The sequence below is a fragment of the Pseudophryne corroboree genome, chromosome 3, assembly GCF_028390025.1.
Source record: "Pseudophryne corroboree isolate aPseCor3 chromosome 3, aPseCor3.hap2, whole genome shotgun sequence".
In the NCBI taxonomy this organism is placed as follows: Eukaryota; Metazoa; Chordata; class Amphibia; order Anura; family Myobatrachidae; genus Pseudophryne; species Pseudophryne corroboree.
This window is the reverse complement of record NC_086446.1, coordinates 713,160,349-713,174,445: the sequence shown is the minus strand read 5'-3', so window position 1 is coordinate 713,174,445 and position 14,097 is coordinate 713,160,349. Positions and strand designations below refer to the sequence as shown.

Sequence of the window (14,097 nt, the reverse complement as noted above, 5' to 3'; positions counted from 1 at the left end):
ATGGGACATTGCTCCCCGGTTGTGTGCCCTTGTCTACGCAGGAATCGCACAACCCTGTACTGCCAATCCTAGTGCTTTTCTTATTACATTTCGTACACACGTAATAGGCTTTTGATGTCTTGGTTGCTGCCTTAGACATGATTCGCACTTTTAGTTGACAATTAAACAACGCTTTCACCTTTTATTCAGGAAAAGAAAGCTTGTACTATATGACGGGAGTGAAGTGTTTGGAAACGGCTGTAATTTTTTTTTTTTTTTTTTTTTTTTTGGTATGCAAATAAAAAAAACTTATTTTACAAATTAAAAAAAAATATTAATTAATAATCAAAATCTAAAACACCAGCCGGTTATCAGCCCTCTCAAACCCAGCTGTCAATCAGCTACGATGATAGGGTTGTCCACGTACTCCCAGTATTTTCCTCAGGATCTTTGATCAGAAGTCCCTTGAAAATATAAATAATAATAATTATTCCACAGGAGATCCTCATTTAAGCTATATAATTTTTCACCCGCAGAGGGAGTCTGAGTATAACCCTTATTCATTGTTATATCTATACGAGGGGGAGGGATTACTTTCCCTCAGGATGGCGCCTAAATGTAAAACTAAAATGGCCGCCACTGAATTTTTTTGTAAAGATCCTTGCTCCCCTGCTGTATTCCCCTAGATACACTGCCGCTGCCCCCCCTTGGCCGCCACTAACCCTTCTCATCGTCTCACGCGCCGCACCGGGAGCTCTGTGTATTCCCCCGTACGGCGCGTGCTTCCCCGCCGTTCGGGCAACACCTCTCTGTTCCTCCGTCCGGCGCGATCTGTGTGAGCGGCCCTAGCTAGGCGCGCAGCCCAGCTGCGCCCGACACAGCCCTGGAGACCGGAACTCTCCCCGCTGCTCGGCGCTGTCTTATGCTGCATGCTGACTGAAATCAGTGGAGACCAGGGTATTACTCCGGTTCTCCTAGTGGGGGGGGTGGGGGGAATTACCCAATGTTATGCTGACAGAAATCAGTGGAGACCAGGTGATAACTCCTGTTCTCCTAGAGGGGGGGAAATTAGCCAATGTTAATAAAAATATGAGGCTTGTTTATTTCTAACCACTATGCAGGGGTTTAAATATTATTCTAGGGCCCTTATAACAACCAGTACTCACTCAGTCTGTCTACAGAGGATCTCCTGAGGAGAGATGCCGATCCCTTCAGAAGGGATCTTTGTCTCTCACCTATATTCAGGATTTTTGTCCCCCTTTTCTTAGGTTGACTCAGCCTGTCAGTTAAAAATTGACTTTTTTCAGTCAGGAGCTATCTGCTCCTACGTGCTGACACCTCAAGCACAATTTTCAAAACTGAGGCATGAGGGGCGTGAAGGGGGAGGAGCCGGTTGTGCAGACAATGCAAATTTTTAAGATTGTGCCACACCTCCGGTTCGCAGACTTCACACCCCTAATGTCTAAGTGGAACTCCAGTGTCCCCTAGTGGATGAAAGAGAAGAGGGAGCAATGAAGATTTCTGGAAATTCACAATCCATCCGTATAGGTAATCTACTGGTCAGGCTGGAGATGGGACGGGTTAGGGAGAGGGGGGGGGGGAGGAGTTGGTTTTTATAATTTCTGTGCCAAACCTCCCTTCCCACACACTAACCCCATCAATACATGCGCAGCATCCCCCAGATGGATGAAAGAGAAATATATATATATCCTGGAATATTCTACCTACAGACTCAGACAAGGGCAATATGGTGTTTCAAAGATATTTTGTGAAATGTCATACTCTTGGCAAATACAATTTGTCATTTTACAATATAAATGTTGCCCACAGGGGGCACTGTTCCACTGCATTCTACAGCTAATATTTATATGGGTTGTTTTCAGTAGCTTCCATTTAAGTTAATATTAAAAAAATCAGATGAATAGAAAAAAAGAAAAGAAAAAGAAGATTATACAGTTCACTTTGTAGAGTAATCTATTTCCACTTAGGGATATATTCAATAAGAGTCGGGTCCATTACGACATGTAGTTGTCGTAATGGACCAGACAACCCCTACTCAAAATAGCAGCCAAATCCAAGTGTCGAATCAGAGCAGCGGAGGAGACGGAGTGGATGGGGGAGGAGACGGGGGAGCAGCGGCTGCAGGAGCGTAACAGGTGGCTCACGGCAGCGTCCACCCGGCTCCAACAAGCCGGACCTCGCTTGCTGGAGCCGGGTGGACGCTGCCGCTGGGTTCCTGCTCTCCCCACTGCTCCCCCGTCTCCTGCTCTCAGCTCACTCATCTCAATATGACTTTTTTTAAAGGTGGATTGAGATAGTCGGAAACGGGGCTAAAACCTGTCGGGTTTGGCCCCGCTTCAGACAATGCATGCTGATCGGCGGCTTCACATGCATTCCGACAAGTCGGGTTTCCCAACTTGTCGGAATAAATGAGGCCGTAATTAATAGGTCGGAACCCCTTCCGACCTAAAACTGTCGGAAGCTGCCATCTTTCCGACAACGCAGCAGCTTCCGACAGTTATTGAATTATACCCCTTAGTCTAACAACCAGCTGTAACATAAGGAATAAACTAATTTTCTGGTCAGCCTCGTGTGAAGGTATGAAACATTTATATTAAGTACAAAAACGGTCCATTTAGAGCAGTGGTTCTCATCTCCAGCCCTCACATACCCGAACATATCATGATTTCTGGACTACTATTTGTGGAAACAGGTGGAATAAGTACTGTCCCAACAAAATAGATTAACTCACCTGTGCATGATTAAAGAAATCATGACCCATTGGGGATAATTGTGGACTGGAACGGAGAACCACTAAGAGTACCAGAAGAAATTGTGAGTACAGAATTGAAATAATGTTAATGATAACATTTTTGACCAGGATAACGAAGAAGTTTCCTCCCTTCAGCTTCTCACCATGTCCTTGCACAGCCTGGGAAGGTAAGTCTCTTTCTGTTCCTCTGTTCCAAGTCGCTGGAATAAAGCGTTGATGAGCGTGTTCTGAATGTCACACATAACTGACACAGATGGGTCTACTTTGGCTAGTTCCTCAATCGCCAGAATGGATGAGAAGAAAGATGCTCCAGTGCCACCGTACTTGGGGTCCACCTCTAAACCCATAAGCTGAAAGAGGGACAACAATATCACACACATGGCTAATCCTGTTTTTACATTATGTACCATATCAGTGCAAATAAATCTATGTAGAAAAGCAATGTACAACTACTTCTGGCTAAATTTCGTCAGTAAAAGATAACATACCTCTTCCCTTAAGTTACCAACAATATATTATACTAAAACACAGCGCTTGCTACCACCAAAAAAAGATAGATAGAGATAGATAGATAGATAGATAGATAGATAGATATACATACATACATACATACATACACACATCCAAGAAGGATTCCTGCGTCTCCCACTGGTGACACTGTATCACCCAAGGTAAACAATATGGAAAAAGACAGTATACACTATCAAGGGAGCGCTTAAATCGTATTGGATTTTAAATATATTTATTTTATTTTGTTCATATTCCTTTTATAACATAAAACATAAAACCATATGTAGATACAAATTGATATATTCAAATAATCCGATCCACATGCAATATCCACATACAAGAACTCCTATAAAATTGCCCTTTAAAAATAATAAAAAGTGTCCATGAGTTGTCTTTTGTATATATACTTAATAGCAATTGCTACATGAACAGCTGTTCCTTGTAAGTACCGGAATGTAAAGTGCAGTTTATTGATTTTAGCCACTTTGATCCAATTATTAGAGTTTATCAGGGGGAGAGCGCTGTGTATTGTGCTGTCCACAGCGGTATGCTACGACCCCAATTAGTATATCGTCATATTGAAACTCTTTAGCCGGAATAAAGGTGTAGATCAGTAGCTTTACTCACTTGTGAGCTTACTTGTTGCTAACAGGGAGAGTCCGCTATGTTGATTATTAGCTGCGGCAATGCACTTCACCCCTGTGCTGTCTAGCAACTGTATAAATCACTGGTTACTCACGGCTGCAGCGGCTTTGAAATAGACAGGGTGCGGACCTCCTTTGCTCGGTCTCGCTATAACCTTTGCCCTGTTTGATGGTTTTTCGGTGCTCACTGGAACTGGATAACAGCGGGCAGTAGCTTGCAGATGCTGGTGCCTTCCTTACGCGTTTCTCTGCTAAATAGGCTGGCGGTTTTCGTCTGACGAAACCGCCAGCCTATTTAGCGGAGAAACGCGTAAGGAAGGCACCAGCATCTGCAAGCTACTGCCCGCTGTTATCCAGTTCCAGTGAGCACCGAAAAACCATCAAACAGGGCAAAGGTTATAGCGAGACCGAGCAAAGGAGGTCCGCACCCTGTCTATTTCAAAGCCGCTGCAGCCGTGAGTAACCAGTGATTTATACAGTTGCTAGACAGCACAGGGGTGAAGTGCATTGCCGCAGCTAATAATCAACATAGCGGACTCTCCCTGTTAGCAACAAGTAAGCTCACAAGTGAGTGAAGCTACTGATCTACACCTTTATTCCGGCTAAAGAGTTTCAATATGACGATATACTAATTGGGGTCGTAGCATACCGCTGTGGACAGCACAATACACAGCGCTCTCCCCCTGATAAACTCTAATAATTGGATCAAAGTGGCTAAAATCAATAAACTGCACTTTACATTCCGGTACTTACAAGGAACAGCTGTTCATGTAGCAATTGCTATTAAGTATATATACAAAAGACAACTCATGGACACTTTTTATTATTTTTAAAGGGCAATTTTATAGGAGTTCTTGTATGTGGATATTGCATGTGGATCGGATTATTTGAATATATCAATTTGTATCTACATATGGTTTTATGTTTTATGTTATAAAAGGAATATGAACAAAATAAAATAAATATATTTAAAATCCAATACGATTTAAGCGCTCCCTTGATAGTGTATACTGTCTTTTTCCATATTCTTCCCTTAAGTTGTCAGGTCATGAGATATACAGGCCATAAGCAAGGGGTGGGGAACATCAGGCGCGTGGGCCTTATACGACCTGGAAAAGCATTTGGTCTGGCCCGTGGACCTTCCAAGGCAGCCACAGAGTGTACAGAGCAGTCTGCCATGCACAGCATCATGGGATATGTAGTTTTCTTGCACCGTATACAGTATGCAGTGTGAGAAAACTACATCTCACCGCCCGGAGCCATGTGTAGCGGACAGCTTGTCCGCCGCACACGACTCTCCGAGCAGTGATGTGAGGCAGCTTTGGAGAGGGACCTTAGTGGAGGTCTGCTCTGCTGGCTGCGGGAGGAATGGCTGTACTGTGGTGTGGAGTGGACCCAGGACCTGGACTGGTGGTCTGCAGTAGTCTGAATGGTACCTGTCCTGCAATGGTGGGGAGTGCCCAACTGGCACTATACCGGGGCATTGTGTGTATCTGGCATTATAAGTAACTGGCAATACTAGGGGCATTAGTGCGGGCACTATGTGTAAGCAGCTATTATGAAGCACTAATGTGGGCAATATGTGCAAGGCCATGCCTACTTTCCCAGGAGCACAAATGCATTGGAAGGGGGGGGGGGGGGGGGGGGGGGGGGGAGGGCTTCAAAAAATAGGATTTTGGTACTTACCAGGTAAATCCTTTTCTTTGAATCCATAGGGGTCACTGGAGTACTCTTGGGGGATATGGACGGTTTCCGCACGAACAAGGTACTGAATACTCAAATTTAGAACTCTCCTCCCCTCCATATCCCAGAGTACCTCAGTGTTTTTTACTGAGCCGAACAGGAGTGATAGAGAGGTTGACAATGGAGAATAACACATAACAGAACGGACAACAATAAAGTTGACACATAACGTGACTGACAACGAAACAGTTGGCACCATAACCGATAGAACTTGAAACTTGAACCAGGCGGTGAGAATGTGTTACCGAAAGATCCCCTGAACTTACCACAAACCAGGTAAAACTGCTCTGGGTGGGCGTCCAGTGCCCCCTATGGATTCAAAGAAAATTTTTTACCTGGTAAGTACCAAAATCCTATTTTCTTTTTCATCCACTAGGGGTCACTGAAGTACTCTTGGGACGTACCAAAGCTTCCCCCGTGGGCGGGAGAGCTGTTTGGCACCTGTAACACTAGGCGGCCAAAGCTAGATGCTGATGCCGCAAACGTATCAAACTTGTAAAAGCGCACAAACGTGTGCACTGATGACCATGTAGCCGCACGGCCAAGCTGCGTCGTAGAAGCTCCACGACCAGCTGCCCATGAAGTTCCCACAGAACGTGTGGAATGAACTGTTACTGAAGTAGGCGGCTGTAACCTAGCATGAAGGTAAGCCTGACGTATAGTCAGTTTTATCCATCTGGATAAGGTCTGCTTAGAAGCTGGCCAACCTATCTTGGCAGCATCATAGAGAACAAACAACGTATCCGTCTTACGAACTGTAGACGTTCGGAATACATAAACGCGCAATGCTCGTACCACATCCAGAGTTCCAGAATGTCCAGTTAACACAGGAACTACTATTGGTTGATTGATGTGAAAAGATGACACTACCTTTGGTAAGAAAGCGGGATTTGTCCGAAGTTCCGCTCTGTCATCATGAAACACCAAATACGGTGGCTTGCATGACAAGGCACCCAAATCTGAAACACGCCTTGCCGAAGCTAAGGCTAGTAGAAAAATTGTTTTCCAAGTGAGAAACTTAATATCCACTTGTTGTAAGGGTTCAAAATATGAAGACTGTAAGAAATCTAAGACCAGATTCAAGTCCCATGGCGCTGTAGGTGGAATGAATGGAGGCTGTACTCTGAGGACACCTTGTAGAAAAGTGTGTACAGACGGCAATAGAGCCAATCGTCTTTGAAAGTAAATTGACAAAGCAGATACCTGCACCTTAAGTGTAGATAAACGCAGACCTCCATCTAACCCCGTCTGTAGAAATAACAAAAGACGGGATAACTTGAAAGATGATGTCGGAAACTTCCGATCTTCACACCAACCGATATAGGCACGCCAAATCCTGTAATAATGAGCCGCCGTAACTGGCTTCCTAGCACGTAACATGGTTGGTATAACCGATTCTGCAATGCCCTCTCGTCTTAAGAGGGAGGTCTCAACAGCCACCCCGTCAAACGCAGCCGCGCTAAATCTGGGTAAAGGAACGGACCCTGTTGTAACAGGTCCGGACGTAGTGGGAGCGGCCAAGGATCGTCCGCGAGTAGGCCGCGGAGATCCGAGAACCAAGCTCTCCGAGGCCAATGAGACGCCACTAGTATGACTGTGGCGGACTCCCTTTTGATCCGTTTTAGCAACAGAGGGAGCAGCGGTGGAAACAGGTACACGAGGCTGTACGGCCACGCGATTGTGAGAGCATCCACCGCCACTGCCTTGGATCCCGCGTTCTGGACACATACTGGGGCGTTTGGTGGTTGTGGCGAGATGCCATCAGGTCCACTTGAGGGCAACCCCACCTCTGGACCAACATGTGAAACACGTCTGGATTTAATGCCCATTCTCCTGGATGAAAATCCCGACGGCTGAGGTAATCCGCCTCCCAGTTGTCCACTCCCGGAATGAACACAGCCGACAATATCACTTGGTGATGCTCGGCCCAATTGAGGATCCGAGCTACTTCCCGCATTGCCATGCGGCTTCTTGTTCCTCCTTGTTTGTTGATGTATGCGACCGCCGTCGCATTGTCTGACTGCACCTGGACAGGCTGAGACCGAAGTATGTGCACTGCTTGTCGCAGCGCATTATAAATTGCCCGGAGTTCCAGGACATTTATAGACAGCAATCTTTCGTGATCCGCCCAGAGACCCTGGAGATGACAATTTTGAACTACAGCTCCCCAACCTCTGAGACTCGCGTCCGTCGTTAGAATTATCCAATACCAGGCGTCGAACCGTTTCCCAGCTGTTAGATTGTGTACTTTGAGCCACCAGAGTAGAGATACCCTGGCCCGTGGCGACAACCTTACCCTGTGGTGAATCTGCAGATGCGAGCTCGACCACTGTGCGAGCACATCTAGTTGAAAAGGACGTGAGTGAAATCTTCCGAACTGAAGCGCTTCGAAAGCCGCCACCATTGTGCCTAAGAGGCGAATGCACAAATGTACCGAGACTGTGCGTGGCTTGAGCACCAATTGAACCAGATGACGAATGATCTGCACTTTCTGTTCTGGTAGGTAAATTATTTGATTTACCGTATCGAGAATCATAACTAGGAATTGCAGTCGTTGAGACGGAATCAGATGTGATTTCTTGAAGTTGACAATCCAACCGTGCTGAACTAGTACATCGTACGTTAGCAACGCATGTTGGAGGAGCATCTGTTGTGACGGAGCTTTGATGAGCAGATCGTCCAAGTACGGAACTATTATCACTCCCAGGGATCTGAGATGAGCTATCATCACAGACATCACTTTGGTAAATACCCGAGGCGCTGACGAGAGGCCAAACGGTAGAGCCTGAAACTGGTAATGGTTCTGCCGTATCGCAAAAACGCAAGAACCGCTGATGAGGTGGCCAAATCGGAATGTGTAAATACGCATCTTTGAGATCCAACGCAATCATGAATTCCTGTGGCTCTAAACCTGCAATTACCGACCGCAGAGATTCCATCTTGAATCTGTAGTAAGTGACGTACTGATTGAGGCCCTTCAAGTTCAATATTGGCCTGACCGAGCCATCCGGCTTTGGTACCACAAACAGACTGGAATAATAACCCTGCCCTTGTTGGTGCACAGGGACCGGAATCAAAACTGCTGACTCCAGCAGAGACTGAATGGCAATTTGCAGAACTGCCCTTTTGTCGTCCGACACAGGCAGTCCTGTCTTGAAAAACCGCAGTGGCGGGAGACAGTCGAACTCTATTTTGTAACCTTTTAACACTAAATTGCAGATCCACCCATCTGTGGACGTCTGGAACCACGCCAAATGGAACGTCTGAAGGCGTGCTCCCACAATTGGAGATCCAAGATGGGCTGGGAGTCCGTCATGCCACTGGCTTGTCGGTGACCTTAGCGTTTTGACGACTGGCGTTGGTTTGTTGGAAACCATGCCCCCCGACCTCGTCTACCGGGCGTGGCTGGTCCTCTACCACGGCCTCGAAAGGGCTGAGGCCGAAAGGATTTGAACGCCGGGCCCGAGTATTTCCGTCTAGGTACAGTCGGAGGCAATGGCAAGAAAACAGACTTACCACCCGTGGCCTCAGCAATCCATTTGTCCAATTCAGAACCAAACAATTTCTCGCCCCCGTAAGGTAACGCCTCTATACCTCGTTTGACCTCCGCCTGCCAAGAGCGCAGCCAGAGTGCTCGTCGCGCTGTAACTAGCGACGATGAAAGGCGAGAAGTGAGCTGACAGACGTCAGTAGAAGCTGCACATAGATAATCAGCAGCTTCCCAGATTTGATCAGCGAGAAGTATAAGGTGATCGTCATGTAGGGCAGACTTGAGTTCTGTTATCCATACCATGAGCGCCTTAGTTACCCAAATGCCAACCAACCCAGGTCTAAGCAACACTCCTGCTGCTATATACATGGACTTCAGCATAGCTTCTATTTTACGGTCTGAAGGGTCTTTAAGCGTAGTAGCCGTTGGGACTGGTATGGTTAATTTCTTCGTAAGCTTAGACACAGACGAATCCACTAATGGCGGATTCTCCCATGTAGCTGTCACAGACTCTGGAAACGGGTAACTAGACTTAAATCTGCGAGGTATAGAAAACAGTTTATCCGGATTCTTTCGCGTTTCCAGTAACATCTTATTAAGAGATTCCGAAACAGGAAAACACATCGGAGTCCTCTGTCGTTTAGCAAAGACGACTTCATCATTTGTCAGAGGCTCCCCAGTCTCCGTAAACTTCAGAGACTGACGCACCGCCCTGATGAGATTATCAATGCCTGGGCTGTCAAAATCTTCACTATCTGACTGCTGGTCTACTTCGCCCTCCTCACCGTCATCTTGCGCAGTGAGGTCTGGCATAGAGTCGTCAGAATGCAACATAGCAGAAACTGGTAAATCATAAGACAAATTAAATTTATCCATACTACCCAAAATGGACTTGGACTTTTGGCAAGGCTGAGACCCCTCCGGTAGTGCTAGCGGTCTCACCCTAGACTTGGATCTTGCCGCTTCCCGATCCTGTCGAGCAGCGGCCAATTCCGATTGCAATCCAGCCATGACATCTGCTAGTATAGCCCATGGAGGGTCCGGGGATCAAACCGGCTTTGAAACCGGAGCAGAAATCCTATTCGTGGCTGAATCCACAAAACATACTGTACATGTGGTAGATCCATCCGGTAACACACTGTCACAGACATGGCAGGGGAACTGCTTTGTTGTTTTCGCCGGTGCCTTACTCATTATGCAGACAGACAATACAATAGACAAAGACAGACAACTTGCACGACTCAGTAAAACAGTACCAAGGTGTTAATCTTATATATATATATATATATATATTCACAGAATGAGAATCCGGGAAGCCGCACTGACACTCTCAGAGGTATAGTCCAGGTGTCCGGTCAAGCAGGTAAATATATCATCACATGTCCACGCAATCACATAGACAGGACCAGCACACTGTAGTTTTTGTCAAGAAATGCTGTATTATAAACGTGAATAAAGTTACAAGGCTCGTCATATACTCATCGTTTGATCAGCACAGGGAAACACAGTAGACCACCCAAACAGCCGTTTTCGGACTTAATCCTTCATCAGGGGAATAGCCTTACAAAGTGCCATAGTGCCATGTGCAAAATAAGCCTGTATAAAGTGCCAAAAAATCTGTTCACTTGTGTGCTCTATTTAAACACACTTAATGGAGCTTACCTGCTACACCTGTGACCGTCACCACTCCCTTCCGTTCAGACCCGTCACACCGCCCGGCCGGGGTGCACCGCAGCCGGAACGCACGCCAGCGAACCACCCGGCCGGATGTCCGGACACGCGACACGCACGCGTCACCCAACCGGAAGTCCGGACCCGTGAACCGCACCGTGCGTCCCACCAGCGGCGCAGACACCAGCCGTTAAGAGCAGCAAAGTCAAAATCAAAAGTGAGCGTGTCCGGGACACATTGCAGCTGGTCACATCCACAACAGTATACACAAGACTTATCATAAAAACCTAATCATATTCACCAGCAACCAACCCAGTGAATACTCCTCGATACTGTTCTGTATCGGGTCCATATATTTATGAACCGTCAACTACAATGATTAAAGAAGGACAACGGTAATCATTTAGCCCGATGCAAGACAGTATCGACAGAGTTAACATATACACATTACCGTTGTCCTTCTTTAATCATTGTATTTAATCATCATCCCCACACAGCAGGGCGCCCGTCCCCCCAGCATACCTGACTCCAGAAGCGATGGCTGTGACGGGGCTTTTATCTGTAAGCTCCGTCCAGCTGTAGCAGCAGTCAGGGAGTGAGCTGCGTGTGGCCGTGAGGGTGCTCTTTGTGAGGACCGACACGCCATGCGCTGCTCCGTGCAGCGGCACTATCCCGGACCCACGTTTTTACAGAAACTGGGAAGGGATGTGCTGGTTGTACAAAAAGTAAAAGTTAAAATATTCAAAAGCAGTGTGGAGAACTCCACACCAGCCTTGTTGCTACGAGGAGCACAGAAAAAACACTGAGGTACTCTGGGATATGGAGGGGAGGAGTTTTCTAAATTTGAATATTCAGTGCCTTGTTCCTGCGGAAACCGTCCATATCCCCCAAGAGTACTCCAGTGACCCCTAGTGGATGAAAAAGAAAAATGGCCTGCAAAGGATGTTAAAAATAATCCAAATAGCCCTTAGGAGAAAAAAGGTCCCCCCACCCCTGCCATAAGCAATCACTGTAGCAGCTATATCTTTGTAGGCGCACCCACTGGCGCTGATTCAGAGATGGAAGCAAAAAAAAAAAAAATAGAGAAATAGAAGGAAAAAAAATAACTTTGCACCTGGCCAAACTATATTGGTGGGCTACGGGCTGGTTTAGTCAGACAGTGGTTGGTGATGGAAAACTGCAAGCTGGTAAGTCAACAGGGTGGCATAGGAACTCCATTCTGTCACAGATAGAAACATATTTATACAGTTTTTGGCTTCTAGCATTACTTACATAAGGTCATTAAACTACAAACAACTATACAGACCCCAAGTTCAAACATTCCCTTTATGATCGAGTCATCCATTTTGGAGTTGGCATCCATAGTTTTTACAAGTGGGGCGATCCGATCCTGGGCAAATTTTTGTACTGTGAGTAAAAAAAGAAACGACATAGGAGGTAATTCAGAGTAGATCGCAGCAGGAAATTTGTTAGCAGTTTGGCAAAACCATGTGCAGTGCAGGGGGGGCATATGTAACATGTGCAGAGAGAGTTAGATTTGGGTGGGGTGTATTCAAACTGAAATCTAAATTGCAGTGTAAAAATAAAGCAGCCAGTATTTACCCTGCACAGAAACAAAATAACCCACCCAAATCTAACTCTCTGCAAATGTTTTATCTGCCCCCCGCTGCAGTGCACATGGTTTTGCCCAACTGCTAACAAATTTGCTGCTGTGATCAGGTCTGAATTACCCCCAAAGACCAGAGAGGGCATCAAGAATCATAAAAGGCAGTAAGTTGAAAGCTAAAATGTTTAAATCAACCTTTACAGGAACATCTTTGTAAACTAAACAATGGACTTGAGGAAGGTAAATTCAGTTTTGTCTGAGCTTTATAAGGACATACTGATACATTGTTTCAGTTAAAGACACATAGGGGGAGATGTACTAAGCCTGAAAAGTGATAAATTTCACAGTGATAAACTACCAGCCAATCAGCTCCTAACTACCATGTCACTGGCTGTGTTTGAAAAATGACAGTTAGGAGTCGATTGGCTGGTACTTTATCACCGTGATATTTATCACTTTTCAAGGCTTAGTACATCTGGCCCATTATACCATAATCACGTGTGACAATTAGACCATGACAACGCTACTTTAACACCACATCTACAGGTGGGAGCACCAGATCTATCCCGGAGATCTGGTGCGCTTCTTTAAAAAGGGGCACTTTTGGACCTGGTCGGTCTCTAATTACCCATGTCTCTCATCATGGCCTCTTCTTCTGTGAACGTCTCCAAGGGAGGGTAGGTGGTGCTGTCATTGGGTGCTGGAGCCAAGGTATCCGCTTTAGAAGATTTCAATCGGTAATGCAGATTGTGGGATGGCGCCAAGCAGCACGGCAGCCCCCTGCCCAGTATCTAAAGCAAAGGGGAAAAATATAAAAGGTGAACTTTGCCCCGCATCAGCGTGAATGGCCTGTGTTTTACGAAACATTGGCCAAACATGGGAAACTTTCCAACTGTGCATATACAGAAACAGGAGAGTCCCCGGCCTTTTAAGGTCAAATTAAGCAGAAGAAGCGATTTGTGATTGTGCTACAGTGCTCTGTGTCAACGGGTAAAAACTACTTAATAAACAAAATAATAAATAGAACAGTCCATGCAGACAGTAACACTTCAAAGATAAAATGTAAGAGAACACACATATATATATATATATATATATATATATATATTTACGCCTCCTACTACCTGTGCACCTGTAAGTGGTCCCGTTGCTGACCATCTGACTGTAATAATGTATGCCTTGCCCTATATCCCCCCCAATAGATGCCTCATATAGGAATACAAGTTGCCCACTGTGCAATAGATTACTGGTGTGACAGCTGCCCCCTCTCCATAGGAGCTGATGCTGGGGGCAGCATTACACAGAATTGAATACAATGACAGTGTATCTCCCTCACCTGGGCTGCCCCTCTGCGACACAGGACACCAGCAGCAGCCATGGTCTCAGTCTCTGTGAGTGTCACCTTAGAGCGCCTCAGCACTACCAGCAGTCAGCTCTCGCGAGATCTCAGGCGGTCCGCCTCCAGGACGGCAAAAGTCGTGGCTGCCGGGACGAGTGTTCTCGCGAGATTGCGGCCCAAGCTTCTCTCTGGGGCTGCTCATACCGCCGTGTCCTGTCAGTGTGTGTGTACACTATACGCTCTCAGGACACGGAGCGGCCGTTGCCTTACCGCTATAACGGTCCGTATACATTGATCGCCGAGCGAGTGTCAGTGACCGCCGCTGGGACTACAAGTCCCAGC

At 46.3% G+C, this 14,097-nt stretch overlaps 1 protein-coding gene across 1 annotated transcript in view; it reads right to left on the bottom strand.

Annotated features, from left to right (window-relative positions):
- The window catches only part of ACADSB (acyl-CoA dehydrogenase short/branched chain), a 41,047-nt gene extending 27,117 nt beyond the window's left edge, over positions 1-13,930 (bottom strand). The window contains exons 1-4 of the mRNA XM_063962133.1: positions 13,753-13,930; positions 13,045-13,207; positions 12,117-12,217; positions 2,896-3,102 (exon numbers count right to left, since the gene is read on the bottom strand). Of these exons, the coding sequence (XP_063818203.1) occupies positions 2,896-3,102; positions 12,117-12,217; positions 13,045-13,207; positions 13,753-13,794 (513 nt within the window). The 5' untranslated portion in view covers positions 13,795-13,930. The remainder of the gene's footprint in view (positions 1-2,895; positions 3,103-12,116; positions 12,218-13,044; positions 13,208-13,752) is intronic.
- Positions 13,931-14,097: the final 167 nt, after the last annotated feature.